Consider the following 22,749-nt stretch of genomic DNA (forward strand, 5'->3'; position numbering starts at 1 on the left):
ACATTAAAACTGAGTTCAAATGATATGTTACATGTTATTTATGATTAAATGCTCACTGTAAACTTCTAAATTTGAATCATGTGAACAGAAAAATACCACAAATAGTTATAGCAATCTTATACACAAGCCACAGACTTAAAGTGTAATTTAGTCAATAACAATCAAGAAATTGTAGTTCTTAGAAAGTGTTATTAATTTGACCAATGGCCAGACTTTGGACATGCCTGGTCTAGGGTCTTAGGATTTAGAATAAAAATAGGTATCTTAATGCAAAATTGAAGAATTATTAATAAATATGTTAGTTAAAATACTTTTAAGATTTGAAAAAAAAAGTAAAAATATGAAGAACTTCCTAATGTACTTTATTTACGAATGTGTCTTTTTAAAACTACTGGATGAGACTCTTGTGAATTTAAATAAAAAATAATACTAGTATACCAAAAAGCTGGTAAAAAAATATATATATATGTTTTAATGTTGGTTTAGTGATTTCTGATAGAAATTTTAATCTTCAGATTGTAGTTTTATTGTGGAAAAAGCGCACCGGAAGTTGTTCCGTGCTGCTCCTGTTCCGGTTGACCGTTTGTGGTGAGAGCCGGAGGGCGGTAGTCTGTCAGGCAGTGAAAGAGAAGGCGGAGACCAACCCAGAGACGAAAACTCAGCCTCTTCTGGATCACGTTCAACTCCGCTGAACGACCCCACAAAACGATCCAAAAAAGTAAGACTGGAAGAGGAAGGAAGACAAGAAAAAAAGTGCAAAATAAGAGAAAAAAAAGCCCGCAACCAACTTCTTTTAAGTCGCCAAGAATTGTCTTCCGGTGTTATTTTTTTTTTGCCTGTTTTTCTTCGCAAGAGAAACCCCTCCAAAAGCACAAGGTTTGAGCGTGAGAAATGTGAAGCTACCGGTGTTTGAAGCCAGGAGACTCCTTGTTAATCCATGCAGTACAGTGCAATGGTACGTGGGTCATTCCTATTGTTTTTTTTGCTTCCGAATGCTGTGATAAACGCTGCTTGTGGGGGGAAGCGGTCAGACTTGAGACTGTCCTGTCCTCGCGGGGAGGCGCGCGCGCGCGGAGGGAGGAGAAAAAGCAGGCGAACTTGACTTGGCGGCAGGTTGACTGTTTTGTTTCACTTTTTAAAAACTGTTGACAGTGCACCTGCGTATGGCTAATCCTTTTTTTAAAAGACTAATTTAAAGTAAAAAAAAAAAAAAATACAAAAAAGTTCCATTAAAATGAGTAAAGTTTACTTAAAATAAATGCTATTTTCACCTGTTAGCTAGCTAAAATTTTTTAGCTAATTCGATAAAAGTTTATGAATAAAAGCTCTATTTTATATAATTTTTTAACCTTATAAACTAACTAAACGTGTGACATTTTAGTTAAATTCTTAACTGTGTGTTTAATTATTTAAAGTAAAAAATAAAAAAAAAGCTAGCTCGTAGATACCCCCCTCTTTCCCGCTTTTTAGTGACCGATGGTTTGGTCCAAAGTCCCCTAAACTCATAAAAAATAATCCCGCAGAAGAAGTGAGGGGAGTAAATGAATTGTATGTGGCGTGAAGGAGGAAGGGAGTGGATATGACTGGTGTGTTTGGAGGAGGAGAAGGAGGAGGAGTGTGACTGTGTAATTACGTGGGTGAAAAAAAAAAAAAAAAAAAAACAGGAGAGGAAAAAAGTTGATTTGCTGCTGTCGCGCAGGAGCGAAGGTGCAGCGGTCGATTTCATATGAAGTTTGGCTAAAGCAGGGGGTTGATCATCACACGCTCCTGTGAAGCTCTCCCCGTAATGCTTTTATGAGATAACCGCCGCGGCGCGACGCTCAAAGAGCCCCGAGCGGATAGCAGGAGGACGCAGCGGCGACCTGCTCGCCTTATATATATATATTTATATATTTGCATTTTTCCCCCTGCAATCTAAATTGCTGAAGATTTCAACTTTGTGTTCCCCCGGATCTGAAGAAATCCATGGATGTTGTTGGATAATTCCCGCTCGTTTTCGGTTGATTTTTTTTTTTTTACGCGGATCTCCTCCACACCGCGGTGCGCATCGGTCCAGGAATGGCGCGATGAAGTGAGCGCAGGAATTAAGCCCAAGTTTCAGTGACTTTCTGTGCGCCCGCCCGTCTCACCATGTACTCCCCGATCTGTCTAACTCAGGTGTGTGTTTCTGTTCTACCTGTCGCCGCGCGCGTTGTTGGAAAGTCGCTGCTGAAGAGGATCAAAAGTTCTTCCACGCGCGCGCGCGGGGAGGATAAAATACTTCTATTTATTCCTAAAAGTCGAATCAAATATTAATTTTCTTTGCTCAGATATGCATTTTTGCACTTTATTTGTTGTGATTTGAACTAAATCTGAATGATAAAAGTGCAAAGTGTTCTGGAAACTCTTATCTTTACGCATTGTGTCTGTGCGTAAAATGATCTTTAAGATATCTTATTCCTGGGTAATTATACTTTTAATGACCTCCCAGAAAGCCTTATCTATGCACTAATAATAATAATATTATTTTATAAAGTATATTTTTATTCTGCAGCTTCTGAGAGCAGTGAGGGCAGAAAAAGATAAAGCCACTTTCCCTGCTGGAAGATCAAACACTGATAAGGTTGATTCAGGGCTTTGGACGGAGTAGCTGCCTGTTTTGGCTGACTCAGTTTTACTGTTTATATTTTACTTGGCATAAGTAAGTGATTGACTGAGATGTGGTTTATTTTGTGCTTAAGAGGATTGTGCTTTTATGGCTGGAGCTGAAGTGCAGCATGCAGGCCAAGTCATTTATCTTTATAGTCTGTTTTTTTCTTCTCCCGCCTCCTTTAAAAATGATAGTTTAGAGGAAAAAAAACTAATATTTTTTTAGGGTTTTTTATTATTTCTTGTAGGATGATGGATGCGAGTCCAGAAACACGATGTTTTTTGCTCATTTAATTATTTGCTTAAAAGCAAATAGTTTTTTTAAAATTTGAAATAAGATTTGATTTTATGTATTTATTTAAACTTTGCATTAAATTTAGTGCTAAAAATTCCAGTCTATGGAGTTTTAAGATTTTTATCTTGCCTTTGATCAGGAGTGTCATTTCAATGCATTTGTGGCCCTTGGAATACGGAGCAGAAACGTGGCTCCTCTGAGGTGCAGAGAGCGCAGCGGCAGGCGCTCATAGGGAGTGGATTTCTGTGGTTTCCTATTGCCCGCTTTGCCTGGTTGCTTTCAAAAAAGAACAATGTGTGGTTTTAACTCTTCAAAAGCCTGTTTAAACCAGGGGCTGCTTACGCTTATTAAATGTGACATTTTAATGACCCGAAAAGAAGATAATTCAACGTTTCCACTTTTTTACCTTGAGGGAACTACAATTTGTGGGGATTCTCCAAGCCTTTTACCTCGACTTGTGCGGAGCAAGATTTACAGAATAAATCAGCTTTCTTTTACACAACGATAAAAGTAGCTTTCATGTAAAAATCTTGATCCGCCAAGTTTTACTTTTGAAATTATATATCAGAATTTAGATTTTTATGGTAAAGTTAAAGTAGAAATTTTGAAGATGTTTTTAAAATAACAATTTTATTATAAAAAGACAATTTCTTAGATTTATTTTGATCTATAAAAAGCTTATTGTGGTAAAAATTTGAGTCTAAAATGTGCTACAAATTTTTTTCAAAATCCTGCAATGCTATCACACTATTTACCACATTTTTAATAATAATTTTCTTGTTTGGTACATGCTGTTTGAGTATGAATTCCACCCAGAAGGGGAATATTTCTAGAAAGGTTGCAGCCTGTTCGGCCTTTTTGACTTTCTCTGTACTTTAGGAAAATGTGGAATGAGTTTACAGCCGAGTGTTTAGGTAGGAAAAATGCAGGAGTGAGGGGCTGCAGCAGCCACACGGGCGGGAGTCCTGCTTGGAAAATAACAGTGGAGCCGTGGGTATGCTCCTCGCGGTCCTGCCAGGCAGGTGACATAAACTGTGAAATTTCTTTGTCGCAGGCGCTGTGTTTCTTTAACCTTTTATTGTGAAAGAAGTTGCGAAAAAATGCTCTGTTTGCAGCCAATCACTCTGAGAAGGATTTGGTGAATTAGCTGTTGAACAAGCTGGCTTTTTAAGCGCCACATGTTTCTGATTACATTTCCCTCTCTCCGCTCCAGGATGAATTTCATCCCTTTATCGAGGCACTTCTTCCTCACGTCCGTGCCATCGCCTACACCTGGTTCAACCTCCAGGCCAGAAAACGCAAGTACTTCAAGAAGCACGAGAAGCGAATGTCCAAGGATGAGGAGCGCGCGGTGAAGGACGAGCTTCTCAGTGAGAAGCCCGAGGTGAAACAGAAATGGGCGTCCAGGCTGCTGGCCAAGCTGCGAAAGGACATCCGGCAGGAGTACCGGGAGGACTTCGTCCTCAGCGTGACGGGCAAGAAGCCCCCGTGCTGCGTGTTGTCCAACCCGGACCAGAAGGGCAAGATCCGCCGGATCGACTGTTTGCGGCAGGCCGACAAAGTCTGGCGCCTGGACCTGGTGATGGTCATCCTCTTCAAAGGCATCCCCCTGGAAAGTACGGACGGCGAGCGCCTTGTCAAGTCTCCACATTGCACCAACCCAGCACTTTGTGTCCAGCCTCACCACATAACAGTATCGGTCAAGGAGCTGGACTTGTTTCTAGCATACTATGTCCAGGATCAAGGTAAGTTCAGAGTGCGTGAGCCACATGCTAGAACGGGTCTTTGGCAAAGTCAGGGGTCACATGTGTTGCTTTTTGGCAGCCGGGCTCAGACTGGCTGAAGTCACCACTGTGTTTGCCAGACAAATAAACATTAGGAACGTGAGCACCAGCACTGTATAAACACACTCCCATTTTTTTCTGTCTTTCCAAGCAAGGCTCATTACTTTACAAAAAGAAAATGTGTTTCCAATATGAAACATTTTTTTTTCTACTGTGCCTTTGCTCCGCTGAACTCCAGCAGCAGCTCTTATTCATGTTCAATAATTATTCAGTTGCTGCAACCTTCGGAGGGTGTGTATTCACACACTTAGGTCTGGAAATTAAATTAAGACCCTTTTTGGAAAGTAGTGGGATTACTTGGTTCATCTAAAATAAGGCTCCAACTCTATTTAATCTGCAAAAAAGTATTTATTTTACATTTTTCTATTTCTAGTTATTTTAAAAATAATGTATTTCCACAGCCATAAAAATTAGCAATGTTATTACATAAGTTGTTTCAGTAAATAAGTTATTTAACTTACTCAAAAACATTCTTAAACACATTTATGATAATAGTTTTAATAGGAGGTTAAACATGTGTATCTTGGTTTGACAAATGTTACTGGAAAAATTTTATTCCTCAAAGTTTTTTGAAAAAAAATAGCTTTGATGAACGAAAAGGCTTTTTGTAGCCAATTTTTTCATTTTTATTTTTATTTTCTTTTATTTACAGTAAATTAGAGAATTAAATAAATTCTAAAAAACTGTATTTAATGGGCATTTTTATGAGCTTTTTTTCTGTTATTAGTATATAGACTTTGGAAAATCCATTTGAAAATACTGAATTAGAAAAATCTTTACTCCACATAATAAAATTGTATATATATATATATATATGCAATAAAAATGTTGAGAACCCGCAAATTTGCTGCCCCCGTTGAAGGCGAGTTACTGGTTTAGGATAGCTCTTTATCAATAAACTCGGAGCGCCATTTTGTGTCTGATAAGTGCCAGGCAAAGCAGAAGGCACAGTGCGGAGACAATAATGGTTGCCACTGGCACCGAGGTTGGCATCAGACCCTCTTTTGTGCCTTTTGTGGGATGCCGCTGCTTCTCCAGTTTGCATCTGCTGCATTTTTGTCAGCCACCCTGTGCCAACACAAGAACAGCTCTTCGGTTTACCCCCCTTTTTTTAATTTTCCCCAACAATATCTACTATTTGAATGATAAGTAAGATTACGTCCAGTGTTTTAACAGCCGTTGTATTCAAAGACTGTTTGCGATGAAGGAATATTTAGCCACAGCCTCCAAATTTCTCCCTATCGAAAGTTTGGCAAAATTTACAAGGAATTCTCGTAGTAGAAAACCGTGCTTTATTTATTTATTTTTTAAAGTTACCAAGCGGACCCAGACAATACAGCCATGTCATGGCGGCGTGCGGCGAGGCGCCATTTTGTTTTACACTGTGCCAGCGGAGGCAGGCAAATCACCAGCGATGGTTGTTAGAGGTTCGGAGGTTGGCACCAAACTCTCTTTGTCTGCTTTGCAGCATGCCTTTGATTCGTTGGTTGGCATCCGCAATGCAGTGGGCACATTGGAAACTTTTTTTTTTTTTGCCGAATGAAACCCAGTGCTTTTGTTCTGTGGCGACTGCACGAAACAAACCAACACAATCGGACACAAAGAAACTAGAAATCTACTTGAAACAGAATCCAGTTTTTGTCCTGTTAGACAGAGGCAGCTCAAATGAAATCCTTTTTTTTTTTTTTTTGGTAATATAATTCTTTTCTTGTATTTTCGTTTGCGACTAAAATTCAGGTTTGTTTGCTTTTGAAGCCAGCGTGGGTATCTGGCTGAGAAAGTTTCGACAGAACCCTCTGCCCCCTTGTTCTGGGGCACAGGCGCGTTTATCCAAGCTGTAACACCCATGTGCACGGCCAGATGAATGCCCGCTGGGAAGTAGGCTGAAGGCGGTGGCTGGGAATGGGGGTCGTGGCATCCATTGTGCCAACTGGCAGGCTATGTTCAAAGCCAGGGTATCTGGCTTTTCACGCACACCCTCTCACATACACACACACAATGTTTTAACTTTATTCAAATTTTTGTTCTCCGGTTTGAATCACCGCCTCTTCACACCTGCACTCGTATTTCTTTTTGCACATCCAGTTCGACACCTCGATGGAATAGTTTCAACAAGGCATGTAGATAGCTGTCATGTTGGGGCATGTCATAATACAGTAAGCCTCGTTTGTATTTGCGTTTTTGTTCTGCAGCTCATCACTGTTTGTCCGATTGGGGGGAAAAGTTCTTTTAACCGTCCCCATCCTACTTTTTTTTTTTTAATTTATAGAATGTTAAGGATTTTTAATTGATTTTCTACATCCTAATTTATTAGAAAATAAGAGAGTTTTTTATATTTTAAAAATCCCCTAGTTGAGTTGCAGGAGGGTAGAAAAGTCAGTGTCAAGTAGCTTTCCCATTACTCTGAGGCTGAAAGTTAAAACGGCCATAAAACATCATTACCTTGACTTTTTTTTGCCCCCGTCAGTAATACGACTTCACTTTTCACGCCGTCATGATAGTTTGAGGAAATGGATGGATTACCTCTGAACACAAGCTGACATGTTAATGGAGGCCTTGTTTTACAATCGGCAGACTTAACCTCTGCCCCCCGGGGTCAGGACCTTTGCAAAGGGATGTGGCAGGGGGTCTTCTGAAGTTTAATTGAGCAAAACAGATCGGTGCTAACACGCCGTCGCAGGCTCGGGGCACGTGGAGGAGGACGTTTTTTTTTTCTTGTCTGGGGTGGTGGTGGTCAGGGTGGTTGTGTGGGCGGATCGCGAGCACCCCCTCCTTGTTGACCTCTTCAATCAGGGTCAAACCACAGCGGTCGAGAGATCACTGGTGGTCTTTTGGCAACTGTTTGTCTCTGCTTCTGATCTAGTTGGTGGCCGCTTGGTTGACTGGCCTAAGTGTGGAGGAGTAGCCCGCCCCAACCAATTCTAGTCCTTCAGGATGGGCTGGTACCTTCATCGCTTTCTTGTTGTGCCACGTGGGGTTTAGGCTCGGATCCCGTTGTCCGCTTGGCTGCCTCAGAGGCTTCGGTCAGCTGGTTGGTGTGGTGGTCTGACCTTCTGGATCACAGTGGAAGTCTGTGACTAAGCACAACCCGCTAACTCTCCCCTCCATGCGTCCCGTTATCCTCCTCCGCCATCAGGAATCACCCCTGCGGCATGCAGGCCAGCCAGATGACGCCCTCACTCTCCTCTTTTCCCAATTTCTTCCTCTTTTTTTTTGGCTTTTCCTAAAACTTTGGACTGTGACCCATGACAGCTGTCCAAAGGCCCAGGCACTCGGCCAGAGAAACTCTGGCTGGGTTTATGCCAGAAGTGTGAAACGCTTTAAAGACTCCACAATTTTTTTTATTTAATATCTTTTGAACTGCTGATACAATAAACAAGCTGACAGACTTTTGTTTCTTCACGATTTATTTTAAAGTGGTCGTTTAGTTAAAAAAAAAAAAAGTAAAAAAAAAAAAAGAAAGAAAGACGGTGAGGCCGTAAACTGCTAAATCCGGAAGAGCCATATAGAAAAGCCTTTGGAGTGAACTGCACAACCCCGTTCTTAGCTTTTATTCCATCTTCCTTATTAGTATGCAATAGAGCCTGCGGTGTCTAGCTACCTCTCTCTCAGAGCCATAACCTATTGAACACATTCTCTCAATCTAATCCACTTAGAACTCCCTCCCAGCGTCACCGCTTGCCTTATTGATTTCCGCTTCCTACTAAATGTCTTGCCGATGCTTTTTGTCTTAACCCGAGAGCTATTTATGTTTTGCTGTGCAGTCCTTACTTCTTTCATGCTTTCCTGCTTTCTATTTCTCTCTCTTTTTTTTGCATAGTTTCGCACTCCCTTAAAGTCTCCACAATCATTTTTGGTGATCTCCACCTGAACCCCCCTCCCCTGCTCCGTCTCAAACCTGGATGCGGTGCAGCCAGGTTGCCCGGCTCAGTGTGGGGCTTGTGTTATTAACAGCAGGGTTTTGCTCGAGCAAATACCTCAAGGCTTAAACAGGCCGTGTTACCTCCTTAGCCCTCTTTTGTGTGCCATGTGTACATAAATCTCCATGGAAACAAGGCAACTCGGAGCAGAGGCCACAGAGAAATGTGGATGCTTTTTTTCCTTCTTTTTTGGCTAAATTTACAACTCCCTCTTCTGCTCTGCTACAGTGTGCTTAATTTGCCAGGGTCACAGTTTGAGCAGTTGCATCTGTCTAAAAGTGGGACAAGGCCGCTTCGGCATTGTAAGCCACAGACGTTGTGTCAAAAAGATTTTCTTTTGTGCATTTCAGCAAGGGACTCGATTTTGTGAAACATGGATCCTCTTGGTGAAGGACCCGGGGTTTGTGTCATTAGTCCATGGTTAAGATCTCAGCCTCCCCACACTTTCCCAGGCTTTTGGGGAGGACCCCAAATGCATTTCAAATCCCCCCGAGGCCACTTGACTGGAGGACCGGCACCTCCCACTCCCCCCTGGATAAATTTCCCACCCCCCACCCTGTCTGCCAGACCTACCAAATGAAGACAAATGGGCACATTCACCCCCTCTGTCCCGATGGCTACACCGTACCTCACTGTCCTTCATTACAGAGCAGCTCTTCCTGTTCCCTGAGCCTCTCGTACCCGATGACTGGCCTCTCTTGTTTCCCATTGCACGAGGATAACGGCTAGAGGAACCCGGTGGTGTGTCCCATCTGCCTGCAAGACCAGTCATGTACGACAGCAGGATCTATAGTGAAAAGAAGGATAAGAAGGTTCAGACAGTAGACAAAAAAGAAGGTCCTAGATGGAGGATTCTTATGAGGATGCTTTTTCCCCCCTGCATTTTTCAAGTCAGTAAGAAGAAAAGCACCCTCAAGTGTCAGAATGAGACTTTTATGCAAAAGCCAGTCCCTCCTTCACCCAGGATGGAAGCTTGTGAACAACTAATGAAGGGGAGAGAAAATAGAAAGGAGTAGGTAGGTGGGGTGATACGGGGGGAACTTTTGGAGAAGGACAGACAATCACTGTGGTTTCCCAGGAGACACTGACTTCTCTGTGCAACACCCCACCGCCACCACCCTTCTTTGCCCCATCAAAGTCTTTTCATGGCAGACAAGGCCGATCAGTAGCCCAGAGTGATGGTTGTCTCTCCCTTTGTCTGCCGGTACAGTACGGCCCGTCACCGTGACAGCCCGACAAGACCTGAGCGAGACAGAAAAAGAAAGGCCCCGCCATCCCACTGCTGCGCAAAATGTACTTTTGGGTGGGCATGTTGCTGTTCTGTCTGAAGGGGGGGTTACGAATCCCTTGAGGATTTCTTTCTAATGTGGATGCAGCAGGTCAGAGAGGGGGGCTATATAGTGTCTGGGGCTTGGGAATGGCTTGGTTGGGACGGATTCATCAGCACCCCATTGAGTTGTCAAAGAAGTCAAAAGAGTTGCACTCCTCCCTCGCATATGCCATGTTGACTTTTTCAAAAGTTCTCGTATTTGGGAATCAACCTTTGGGCAGCTTTGCATTTTCTGCATTCAGCTAAGAAAATTACACAACACCTAAAGAGAATGAGCGAGTCCTATTGATCCATTCAGTTCAATAGAAAAAAAAAGCCAAACAAACTTGCATAGTTGGAAAAAAGCCAAGGAGAGTACTTACATAAACATGAAAGATTGAATCTTTGAGTACTGGAGCTGCATGTGATTAAGATAAGCCACACTCAGGGAATGACAGTAGGAAAGAAATGCCGGATTTTTTTAGTACCAGCATAAAAACCGCATTCCTCAAGAACACCTAACGCACAGATGTTGCTTTATTTTCCTTACAGAACAAAAGCAAAGCTTCTTGCCAATTTCCCGTAACTGAACTGAATTTCAGCTTGGAACAGACCCAACATTCACCACCGAATACAAAGCAAAGCCAATGCATTTTGATTAAGAGTTAGCATTCGTCTTACGCATTATTATTTGTAAACTTTGTTTTTCTAGAGTGGATCTTTGTTTGACTTAAAAATCCACCACAGAATTCTTGTTTAATTTCAGGACACTGTTAGGGCTTGTTGGTAATGTGTTCAAGTGTCAGACGCGAGAACCCCAGCTTGTCGTCAACTTGAAATGTAGAAAACCTTTAGAAAATATAAATGAGGAGAAACAAGTCAACACTCATCAACCTCCCAAACATCAGATTATCACTTGCTTACATTTTAGTACATAAGACAGCGTTTATCCGTAGTCAGAAGTGACTCCTCCGCACTACAACATCTGTCGGGCAAACATTGAAAGTGAGAGTCTTTTAAAAGCTCATTCCGGATTTACCAAGTCTAGATTGTAATTAGGCCTCCAACATCTGTGCGTACCTACAACCAACAATTACACTGTGGATTCCTACCAAAAAAAAAAATATCACCACCCCTCCACCTCTCATAATGAGACTAAACCAAAGAAATCTGGAGAGTTCTTGATCATCAAAGTAGGTATTTTCCCACTCTTGCTGTCTAAAAAAAACAGACCTAATTTTACTTGAGCTGTACCCTACAACCAAATAGCTTATTCAACAGTTTGCCCAGAATGCAACCTGTGGGCTCACACGTTCAGCTTTTTGAATTGTTATGATGGTAACCCTAGCCGACCTACAGTTGGCCTGAAGCGTAACCTCTCTCTATGGGATCTCAGCTAAATGTTGCTCGGTGTTTCCTAAAAACATCTTTCTCCGCTTCTAAAAAACTCTTCACCCGACATTTTTTTTCCCCCTAAAAACTTCTGGCCGCGACTTGGAGTTGCCATGTGTATCTTGTTAGAGGCAGTTATGACAAATGGCAGCAGCTGTACAAACTAATCTCTCTGTAGCTTTCACACATGGCGCCCAATTAACAATGGACCTCTGTGAGGGCCTTAATCCGTGGTGCAGCTATCCTCTGGCCTCGTTTGCTGAGGGCTCAGGAGAGTCCTCTCTTCTGGTGTCCTTCTAACCAGCCTTGAACTCTATTCATGGTGATCGGTGAGGATTCATTCAGTAGCTGTCTTATTTGCGTCCTTGTCGAAAACATTGTTTCTAAAACTTAGGGTCTTGGGTTTTTGGTGTCTTTGATGTTGGGTTACTTCTACAGTTTATAGGTATGATAGTGTGCAGAGGTATGATTGCTATGTGTTGAGTATTGATGCAAGATCCAAATGTTGCCTGGACAGGTTTTATGTATGATGTAGCTTTTATATCTGTAGACCTTTTTCTTTAGTTGTTGCATGATGATAAACGATTGTTATACTTTAGGTTTTGAGAGTGTGTGGTAAAAGTGTGGTCTCTACTTTTGCACATTTATTGGATGATGTGCTTTGTGAAAAACAAGAGAACAGTAGCCTGCAGTTGTCAAAGTTCTTTTAAAGTTTGGAACTATCCCAAGATTATAGCACACACGCCTTAATCTACGTTCTCAGCAAAAGTTTCAATTTGTTTATTCATCCTTCTTATCCAAGAGCATGTCAACTGTGTCCTACATGCTTCTGCAGAAGGAACTTCGCTTCAGATGCAGATTACAATTAATAATCCCTAAATGAAACACAGCGATACAGCAATGCTGTGATAAAAAAAAAAAAAACCTTCACCAAAACAGGAATGTTAAAGTCAAAAATAAAAACTTAAAAGAGGGTGAAGAAAGGTTGATGGACATCTGGGAAATTATGCATGCCCCTGCCAAATGTATGACATGAATGAAACGATTGGATGAGGGATGTAATCTCTCAAAGTGCAGCCAATTGTTATAGATGGAGAAAATGTTGCCAATTTTTTGGGGAAAAACTTGTTTTAGTTTAATAGTAATTAACCATCAACAAGTATTTGGCCAAATGTAAAGAACAACAATTTTTGGGGTTGTAAACTCAAAAAAATAGCAAACTGGAGCTATAGTTAACCCCTTAATGCCCGTTGTCTCAAATATGCAACAAACCAAATCAGCTATAAAATTACCTACATGTAGCATTTACTTAAAAGCAAAAACATAAGTAAATATCTTTTCATTGCTGGAAATGAATTCAAGGACACATTTAACCAGAGTACTAACCACAGATTTTTTTTAACAAAAAAGTTATAAAAAACTGTCAAGTTGGATACGGTTTTTGAAAATACATAGCATAAGAAATCGAGTACCTAACAGTTTTGGCTGCCTAAACTTGTGGATTTATCTACAGCAGACCTCTCTCATGGCAGGAGGATGACATGATGGAAAGAGGAGAATGGGAGGCAGATGTAAGTTTATATATAGGTCTGGAGAAGGGTAGAGGCCATGACACCAAAGCAGAGGCGTTGCGTGTCGCATGCACCCTATCACGTACACCACAGCACATGACGATAAGGACCACTGTATATATATGCAGAGAAGAGACAAGAATAACTGTTATTGATGCATGACCAATAGGGCTTTGGGAACAAAGGACAGAGCAAAAAAGATCTAAAACAAGGCTAGTTTTGCTTCTTGTACTTTTCTCACGACCCGCATACTTTTTCATCTAAATCCATTTTAGTGGCCTTAACAAGAACCCCAATATTGTATTTGTTTTACCTCCAAGCCTCGTCTGAATTGGCATTTTGTTCGGCACCCAACGGCACCCGATGGCTGACAAAGCGTGGCCTGTTTGGAGGCAAAATGCTCAAAACAAAAAGTGGTTTCCCCCAGTTTGTGACAATCAAAGCAACCTTATCAGCGATCGGCATATTCACACTGGCAGACAGGGAGGAGAAGAATGCCCCATTGACTGATGCTGCCTGCCAGGCCGTTGGGGCTGATCTCCTGAAGAAAAGACCTCTGTCGCTGGTGGACCCCACACTCCCCTCTCTTTGCCTTCTTCCTGCTATATATGTCTCAATACTTCTTAAGAAAGGCGGGAGTGTGTGGTGGTGGGGGGGGGGTGTATTGTGGATACGCCGCCTGGGGGACTCTGTCTCAGGCTGGTGGTGGGGTTTGTGGGGGCTGAAAAGACGAAGCCGTCACCTGCCAGACTGCTGGAATGTTAATGCCGTGGCTCTGATAATTGGATTTTGTACACACCGTCTGTGAGGAACGTCCAGCAACTTTCCCCCCTCTTATTGTCCCACCCGGCCCCGGACCCTCAATAGGGTTTGTCTCTGTTTATACAAGCACTCACGTCTCAATAAAGACTGTTTACAATGTGTGTGTGCGTGTGCGTACGGTGGCAGACTTCGGGATCAGAGTAATTGCATGTGGCAGGGACACAGAAAAGCAAAAGACTTGAGTGTCAGATTATCAAAAGTTGGCAAATGTTTAAGATATTAAGAGATTTGTCAGGACTTAAAATGGGATTTTTTTCTAGATTTCAGCTTACTTGCTGAAGGATTTTAGAGCTCTCGCAGTTTTTTTTTTTTCTTAACAATGGAAGTTTAAAACGTCATTTTTTTCGGCCCCCCTCCACCGCATTAAGAAAACATGCCTAGATGTTCTGAGCTTCACGCAGAGCCGAAAGCAGGCACACCCACCCACTTTGAGGTCAAAGGCCGAGAGGAAGCGCTCGCTATTGGTGGAACATGTGCGAGGCGTACACTGTACATGATCCCAGATCATTAGGGAAGTTATGGCTCTTGTTTGCGCTGGTGGGGAGGGGGGCTGGAATCAGGCCGGGAGTTGTGACGCGTCCGTTTCCCTCTCCCTGGCCTCCCATGCTATTTCCACCCGGGCTGCAGTGGCTTGATCTGGTTAAACGTCTCGGCTGCTCTGACCTGAATTCCTCATATTCACCTCAGAGGACCCTCGGCTCGGCCGGCCAGCAAACGTTTCCTGCCCCTATAATGTTTCTGTCACATGCGTTTAATGTATTTGTGCACAAAAAGTCACAGAAGTGAAAAAAATGCAGCAATAATCCATTAGAGCTGAAGTACAACAGCTTTTTTGGAGCCTGTGATGAAATACAGTTTGTAATTGTTTAAAAATATGTGTTAAAGTTCAGCTTCTGAAAGAATTATTTTGATGTGTTCCCAAATCCGTTTTCTCTAAATTGTTTTCGGTTCAACTCATTGGTTTGTGAGAAAATCGGTGCTACATTATGTTTTGCCTGGATTTATTTTAAAAATGGCAAAATAGTGTGTTTTTGTTTTTTTGTTACATGTTTTTCTGATGAATTATATAAAGGATATTACGCTTTCTCAGTATTTCTTTATTGGAATCATTGTGAATCAGGAGCAGACAAAAAAACTGCAGCTTAAAAAAGCGTATTTGTCGTGTAAAAAATAGACCGGGCGGGCCACAAGCTCCCTAACTGAAAGCTTTGTTGCACTGCTGTGCTATGTTTGGGCTGTGAGGGCTTTAAGCTAGAGGGACAGCTGAGAACTCTCAGCAAAGGAGAGGGGAAGAGGGGCGGGATAGCTCAGCAAAGAGGAGAAATTTCTAATTAATTTCTGTAGAAACCATGTCCTAGAAAACAACACATTTTTAAATATTTTAACTAAAAGACCACTGGGAACGCTTTTAAAATAGATTAAAAGGGGATTGGAGTGGGGCTGAATTTCTCTGTAAAAGTGGGTAAAAACAAATCTTTTGTTGGAAGTTAAAGCAAAAAAAAAAAAAAAAACGGATAGTTTCGGTTAAAGTGAACTGTTTGACTATAGAGGAGCAGGTAGGACCCTTCTCTGTTTCTTCACTGTCTTGCTGTTTCCCCTTTAACCTGGCAGTAGTGTGCCGTTGTATAAACAATAGTCTGAGAAGCCACCTTTGGGCTATTGTAGCCTTCCACGAGGCTGAACTCTGGCCAAGTGGATGTTGTTGCAGGAATCCGCCCCACAGCCGAACACACAAGCCAACCAGATCTGTCCGTTCCTGGAGGCGAGCACACACTGGATGACACCAGAGGAAATGAGTGCACGGCAGAAACGTGACTTTTAACATCGTCTCTTGCCAACATAAAAAAAAAAAAAGTCATTCCTGTAAACGTCAAACAAAACACGAAGCTCAGAGCCGCTCTTTAGACGTGTGCGTGTGTGATTTGACATGCTGCTTGTGTTTAGTATTCATAATGAAGTGTTGCAAAATGCACGCTCCCTGCATATCTTGCTCAGCTCACCCACCACCTGTATAAACAACAGCGCCGTTGCAAAATGGTTCCAAGAAAAAGGCTCTTCCCGGGCCGCTTGTCAGAATGAGGTCAGCTAAGAGCGCTCTTTTCTCCCTTACACTCTCGTTTCCCTCCTTTTCCGTGCCCCTCTAACCTCGCACATTTAGTCATACTTTGTCCTTTTACAGCTTTAGAGGATTAAGGTCACTGGAGTCTCCTGGACGTCCCTGTCTACACACCGTGACTCGTTTTTTGTTGTTGTTGTGTTTTAGCTCCAAAAATCATTTTTTCAATTGTCTAAATTGATTCCCATTTGATAAAAAAGGGATTTTTAAATAAATCAACAGGTAAAACGATCCTAACAGTGATGTAATTGTTATTGCTGAGACGATAAGGAGCTCTGACATGCTGGGTCCACTTGTATGTTTTTATTTTTTTTGGTTAGTAATGTGGAATTCCTACAGAGTGACATCATCTGAGCCCCCTTCAGCGATCGTTTTACTCCATCGCGCCACAAAAGCACGCTACAGGACCCAAAAGGAGTTCACGTGTACCATATGCTCCAAGCGGAGGACACGGCGGTTCTCACCAACCGAGCGCGGTGCTCCCAGAGGCGCTGGTGCTGGAGCGCATCGTGTCTGCTTTACTGTAACGGGATCTCCCGAGAGGAGCACAAAATGGGTGCTTTGTGTCCAAGATTTGTACAGACAAAGCCAGATAAGGAGAACCAACAAGGGTGAGCGAGGGGCTGCCCGTGTGACTTCAGCCAGTAACCTTTAATCTGGGTCATGCAGCGAGGGCCAAGCAAAAGAAGTGGCACTTCTTAAGTCCAATAACTGATCATAAGAAATCATCTTATGAGAGGTTTTCACTGTCAGGTGCAAAATCTGACTTTTTTAAAGTCACTTCATCAAAAATCATTCATTCAAATATTATTAATACATTCCTTTTATTTTCAATAAATTAAATTGCCATTTGAGGGGTGAAAAAGTTTGACAACCAGGTTCTTATATGAATTACAAACTCAATACATTTTTTTTGCCATTATTTAAATGTAATCAAACTGAAATTTGTTGACAAAGTCTTAAAAGTGAAAGGATACAAGTGAACGACAATTAAAGCTGCTTTTCTCAACTTTCAGAATTTGTTGGAATTGTGTTAATTGCATAAACGGTTGAAGAGTTATGTTAAGTCAAAAACGCTGGAGCTGAAGCTCTGGGTTAAACAGTTTGTTTTCTGTGGGAGGTATGAGTGCGTTGGGTTGAGAAGAAGCATGCTGAAACTTTTCCAGAGACTGAACAGATTCATGTTGAACAGTAAGTTTTAATTTAAAGGAGGAGGAGTTTGTTGCATGGTTTCGGCAGCCTGACAGAGCCCAACTCTCCTGGCAGTCATAACAAGCCCCGTGCACGTCCGCCCGTCGCTGTGACCAGCCCCTCGGGTTGTGTCTGCTTCCCTCTGCCCACATCTCCCTGCACGTCCCACAGCGATCAATGGGGGGGGGACAGAGTCGGTTAGTTACATGGACCACATGTGTCTGCAGACCACAAAACGCTGAAGCCATTACTCGGCCTGCTCCTGCGAAATTGAAAGCAGGAGCCAATAACAGCAGCACAAGTAGCCGGTTTTGGCTGACGGTTCAGGGGCAGAGCCAGGAAAAGCCCCGTCAGATGGTAGCGTTCACGCTGACTTATCGGCTGCAGACAGATGATGTGTTGTTGTCATGTTGCCTGTCATGACCTTCCTGCGATGACACTCCTACACTTTGCTAATGTATCTGCATATACAGCTTTTTTTGTGCTGTCCCTCATGCGAGTGCACATCCCTGCAAAGTCCAACAGCAAAACGTGTTCAGGCGACGGGCTCCCTGGATCCATATTAAATTAATGATGAAACATGCATCCAGCAGCCCCAGTCATTGTTTTCTGCAACCCTACTCTTGCTCGTGGCATCTTGAAAAGTAAGAACAGTATCCTCTTGGCATTTGTCAGCCGGTCTCTGTGTCCAGCTTCCCTTCAACCTCGCTGGCCCCATTTGTCCTGCAGGAACCACATGCATCCTTTGCATTACTTCAGGCTTTTGTTTGACCTCATGGTGCATTGTATATAGATGCTTTTTGTGTGGAGTATATTTAACTTTTTTTTTTTTTTAAATGATTACAGTTTCCTCATTTATCGCAGGAGTTGGGTTCTAAAAATAACCAGCCAAGGGTGAAATACATAAAGTAGGATTATAGATGTTTGAAGTCCCATCACTACGCATTTTATATGCTTTTCTCAGACAGATATTGACCCTCTTATACCAGAGCTTTAGCTCTAGTGTTTGCATTCTTTTGACTATTGTAACTCTTCAACCTTTTGTCAAAGAGCAATTGTTATTTACAGCGTTCCCGCAGTAATTATTTTACATTCATGGCCATAAATGTCTTAAATTTAACTTAAAAATACTTGTAGTAGGAACCCTGTATTTAGGTGTTGCAGGTGACATTTACCCTGTGAAATGGTTAACATTTCTACACTTTACTTTCCAAATTAAGAAAAGTTCAGACTATTTCATAGAAAAATAAGTCCAGTGTTGTAGAATATAACCAAACATCTTATCGCTACTGATGATTTATGTACACTTGTCAGCCTAACACATTCTGTACAGGAGATTGATTGACAAGGTCAACAGCCAATCAGGATGCAGAACACAGTGCACTAAAAAAAGCACAGAAAATTGTGAAAGGTGAAAGAGGAAATAGCGAGGGACCCCTGTATTATGAAATATATCCTACTTGTTTTACTAGTAACTGTTGTCATTGTACTTGTGGTAATTCACCAATTCATCTAGTCTAACTAGTCAGCACAAGCTTGATATTCACTTGAAATTCTTGGCTGTAAAGGGAAGTATTTGCATCCACTAATGTGTCTAATGTGGGCTTTAGCTCCCTCGTTTGGTTCACAATGTATTTATTTATTTCTTTATTTGCTCAGGCGGTGGGTGTTCCAAGGATAAGGACCCATGGAGTAGACTTATCTCCAAGCGTGCATCTGTCATCTGTTGCTGCAGACAGAGTGCTCTTTCATTCTTCCCCGTAAAAAAAAAAAACAACAAAAAAAGAGGGTTCACAGAGATTTAAGGGCCAGCATTGTTTGTGCTCTGCGATGCTTAATCACTTTTGATCAGACGCCGTATGGAAACTCAGGCTCTGGGTGGGAAAAGAGGCTCTCCGTCTAAGACAAGTGTCCGTCCTTGACGGAGAGGAGCCGCGACGCCTCACAGGGTAACGGAGACAAAGACTGGATCAGATTAGACCCTAAACGGACCCAAAGTTAGCTACAAACAGTTCTTTAGATGTAGGGATTTATATTTTTAATATCATTCCTTCTTCTAACCTTTGGATCAGCTAATAGGGTTATAGACACACTGTGGCTTTTCCTGCAATCTTTTCTTTAAGTATAATGACTAAGACAGGGGCTTTTTCCAGAACTGCTTTACTTTCCCACACCGCCCCCCCACACTCCCTACCACTTACACTTTGTTTCACTGCAGCACTGATTACGCACAGTGTTTACATATTCCATAGAGCACTGTGACAGAGATAAACCTCTCCCGATGCTTATCCCTCGGCCACAATGTGGAAACCACAAAGATATAATGTAAACCGAGCGTCGCAGCTGCCCTTTCATGTCTCAAGTGCCAGTTCCGCACGCTGAGCGAGAATTCTCGGAGCTCGGCTTTAAGTGGCAACGGTTAAACTGAAACCAAATCCATCGCACTTTCTTCTTGCGCTTAATAACGTCGGCAAGCCGCCTTTAGAAGTCCTTTTCACACTGAAGTGACGGCGTGCAGGTGGTTCAGTAAGATCGCTTCAAACTCTTCATTGACGGATCTTTAACATACAGAGAGAAGGTGGTCTGAGAGTTAATTTGTTTTTGGTTAGGGATCTGAAATGTGATTAATTATCAGTGCAATAAAAAAAAAAAAAGGAGGGCATTCTGTTAAAAGTAGGTTGTGGGATTATACCCAGGGCCGCACTCGGAGGACTTCTAGGCATTAATTAGCCCGGGTCTCTTGTGTCTCCAAGTATTCCTGCCTCTCTTCTCAGCAAACAGAGCATGCTATCGCTCTTGAGGTCCTTCCCAGGAAAATGTGTCACAGGCACATCGCCTAAAAATACCCTCATCTGTCTCAAGTTTTTTGGGGTCTGCCGTATCGATCTGTGGTTCTAGCTTCATCAACTGCACAGTACAAGTTGAGTTGTTGGTGCATTGCCAATTATGAGGCTGCACATCCGATCATGTGGTTGAGTTTGCAGAACAGATTCTTAAAAGAGCTTTGTACATTAGAAGAAATCTATCAAGTTCAGCCGCATTGTTGTGCACCTGACTCACCTCTATTTCCTCTACTTTTTATAACCCTACAGACGTTTTCGGTTGTTTTAACCGCAGAGTTGCTGTGGACAGCTTTCACAGTCTTGTGCTCTCTTTTGGCTCCAAGTCATCGCCATGAATCTAAAACTAATCCACCAAGTGGGAGCTCATCCCTCTTAATTTGTTTGCCCGCTTTACATCCATGGAGATGTTCTCTACAGCGGGATCTAAGCCATCACGTTGACAACCCCAAGTGGCGTCTAATACTCCGCCTGATTTCCTTCCATAGTCGCTTTCATGCTCCCTTTATTTTGTTGGATGGGGATTTTTATTTATTTATTTTTTTCTCCTCCTCATCCTCTTGTTTACAAAAGAGGCTCAGATAAGGCCCTGAGTGCACCAAGCCCAACTCGCAGACTGCTGCTTGGCCACTTGGGCCCGCTTTTAATCAAGGCGAGAGAATGGCCCCACTTCATCTTTGACTAATTTATCTTTTCAGAAAGTCAACCAGAAATGGTTTTGGTCCCTTTTATGGACTGATATCAAAGTTAAATATGTGCGCTGGAGCAGGCAACCCTGGAGCCACGTTTCCATGAATCCGCCTCAGCAGTGAATCACTGTTTGTACAAAAGCAGGGCCGAGCCGTTGTAAAGCAGAGATGTGGCTCTTTAACGAGGTGCTAATGGACTGCTAATTCACGGGGAAAAGCAAAGTGACCAATTCGCCTCATCTTGTGTTTACTACCAGCTGCCCTTTGACCCGTCTGCCGTTAAAGGTGAAGACAAATTGTTTTGGCGAAAAGCATCATGTTTACATCCTATTTCCCTTTTACGGTTCAAAATTTTGATCATGCCTCACTCCTGCTATATATAAAGATCCGATTGGTTTTACAAAACAACGTCCCCACACATTCCAGTATCCAGATCCCGGGACACACACAAAAAGGGCCAACATAAAGCCACTGTGTTCAAACAGCAGAGTCAGGAAACAGGCCACCTGATGATTTAAGCTGTGCTCTTAAATTTTGTGCTCCTAAATGTTCGGTTTGGAGCAGCAGTGCCTCCCGAAAAAAAAAAAAAAAAAGTAAAGTTTTCTGTTTTTGTGGTTTTAACGTCACTTGTACAAGAAGGTAATACAGTATTCCTGCTGTAAGGCTTTTGAGGAAAGCAGTTAACACTTTAAAATGTCACAGACAACACCTAAATAAAACACGTTCTGTGTCGTAAATCTTTTAACATTTATGTGCAAATCAGCTGATTCTGACGTGGAGAAAAGCGAATTTGCAAATCGGCTTTGCTCCACAATCAGCTGATTTTACATTGATTGCGTAAGCGTTTCACTAAGTGTTACATATTAATGCAGAGCTACTATTCTCTGCTTCAGAATTACGTTAATTGCATAAAAATGATCGAAGAGGTACAGTAGTCGAAAAAATATAAACAGCGGAGGTAAAGCACCAATAGTCTTTGAGTTAAACAATTTTTTATGAGATACTAAAATTCCCTGAATCAGGAAAAAAAATACTTTCATTGCAAAATGATTAGGGCTGGGTTGATAAAATAAATTAATTGATCTAAACTTAATAGATCAATAATCAATCCATAAAAGTAGAGATCAATCTAACGGATAATGCTAAAGTCAGCTTGGTTAATGCTAACGTATAATGGGATTTGCCATATGATGGCAAAACGCTCGGTTGATCAAAACATAGGTGACTAAATGAACATTTTAATATACTTTTAATACTTTTTTGCTCTTCTTTTTCTTCTGGAATAAAGTGTAATGCTACCGCGGGATCACCACCTAGTGGCCAAATTGAAAGGAGAGGCAGAACAATTGTTGGAGCTTCTCCGTTTGAGAATCCATGTAAAACTGTGTGGTATCTCATTATAATTTCACTAATACATTTTATAGTATGTAGATTCTATCAGATTGATATGAGTATGTTCTATATATATATATATATATATTATTAATGGATTTCTAAGCAAATGTGTTTAAACTGTGTAAACGCAAAACTGAATTCAATCAAATTGAATTGAGTGGATCAAAAGAATAAAAAAATATCAGAATTGAATCGATCCAGTTTCTGGTGTATTGAATCGATTCTGGAAATTATTAGCAATACCTTCGCTAAAAATGATGGCATAAAGTGCAGAAAAATAATCAATACATTTAGATGCTACTGTCAGTTTTTTCTTGTACTTCATCAGCCAAAGTGACATAAAACTCACAACTACATCAAGTTAGTGACGCTTTGTTACTGTTTTCTTTAGATTTTTCCAGCAGTTATCGGTGGTCATAGAAGTTGTGCAATCTTAAAGGACGGCAACAGATCTTAGGTTGTGCTGGTGCAGACAGACTCATTATTGACATTTTGTTCTTGGTAGCAATGTTAACTATATGCCAGATCTGTTTTAGTGGCATTTTTTAATTACATGGTGATAAAAACTATTCAACTTGTCTTTGATGCGGTTTGTTGCAATAAAAAAAGTTCATGTTCACTTAGGGGCCGTGCATTTGTTGTGAATGTGTCATCCTTAGTGTTGTCACCAATCCGCGCGATTCAATTACCTAATAGCCGCTCATCTTTCCTCAGCTGTTTTTTTTTTTTTTTTTTTT

The 22,749-nt window shown here is 41.8% G+C and overlaps 1 protein-coding gene across 4 annotated transcripts in view; it reads left to right on the top strand.

Moving 5' to 3' along the window:
* Positions 1 to 10: 10 nt before the first annotated feature.
* Positions 11 to 22,749, top strand: part of LOC112155958 (nuclear factor 1 B-type) — a 63,725-nt gene continuing 40,986 nt past the window's right edge. The window contains exons 1-2 of one of the 4 annotated variants that reach the window (XM_024288046.2): positions 11 to 2,157; positions 4,137 to 4,668. In XM_024288046.2, the coding sequence (XP_024143814.1) occupies positions 2,131 to 2,157; positions 4,137 to 4,668 (559 nt within the window). In that variant the 5' untranslated portion in view covers positions 11 to 2,130. The remainder of the gene's footprint in view (positions 2,158 to 4,136; positions 4,669 to 22,749) is intronic. The other 3 variants (XM_024288047.2, XM_024288048.2, XM_036216564.1) reach the window with 3 other exon arrangements.

This window comes from Oryzias melastigma, linkage group LG18 (assembly GCF_002922805.2).
Source record: "Oryzias melastigma strain HK-1 linkage group LG18, ASM292280v2, whole genome shotgun sequence".
Lineage (NCBI taxonomy): Eukaryota > Metazoa > Chordata > Actinopteri > Beloniformes > Adrianichthyidae > Oryzias > Oryzias melastigma.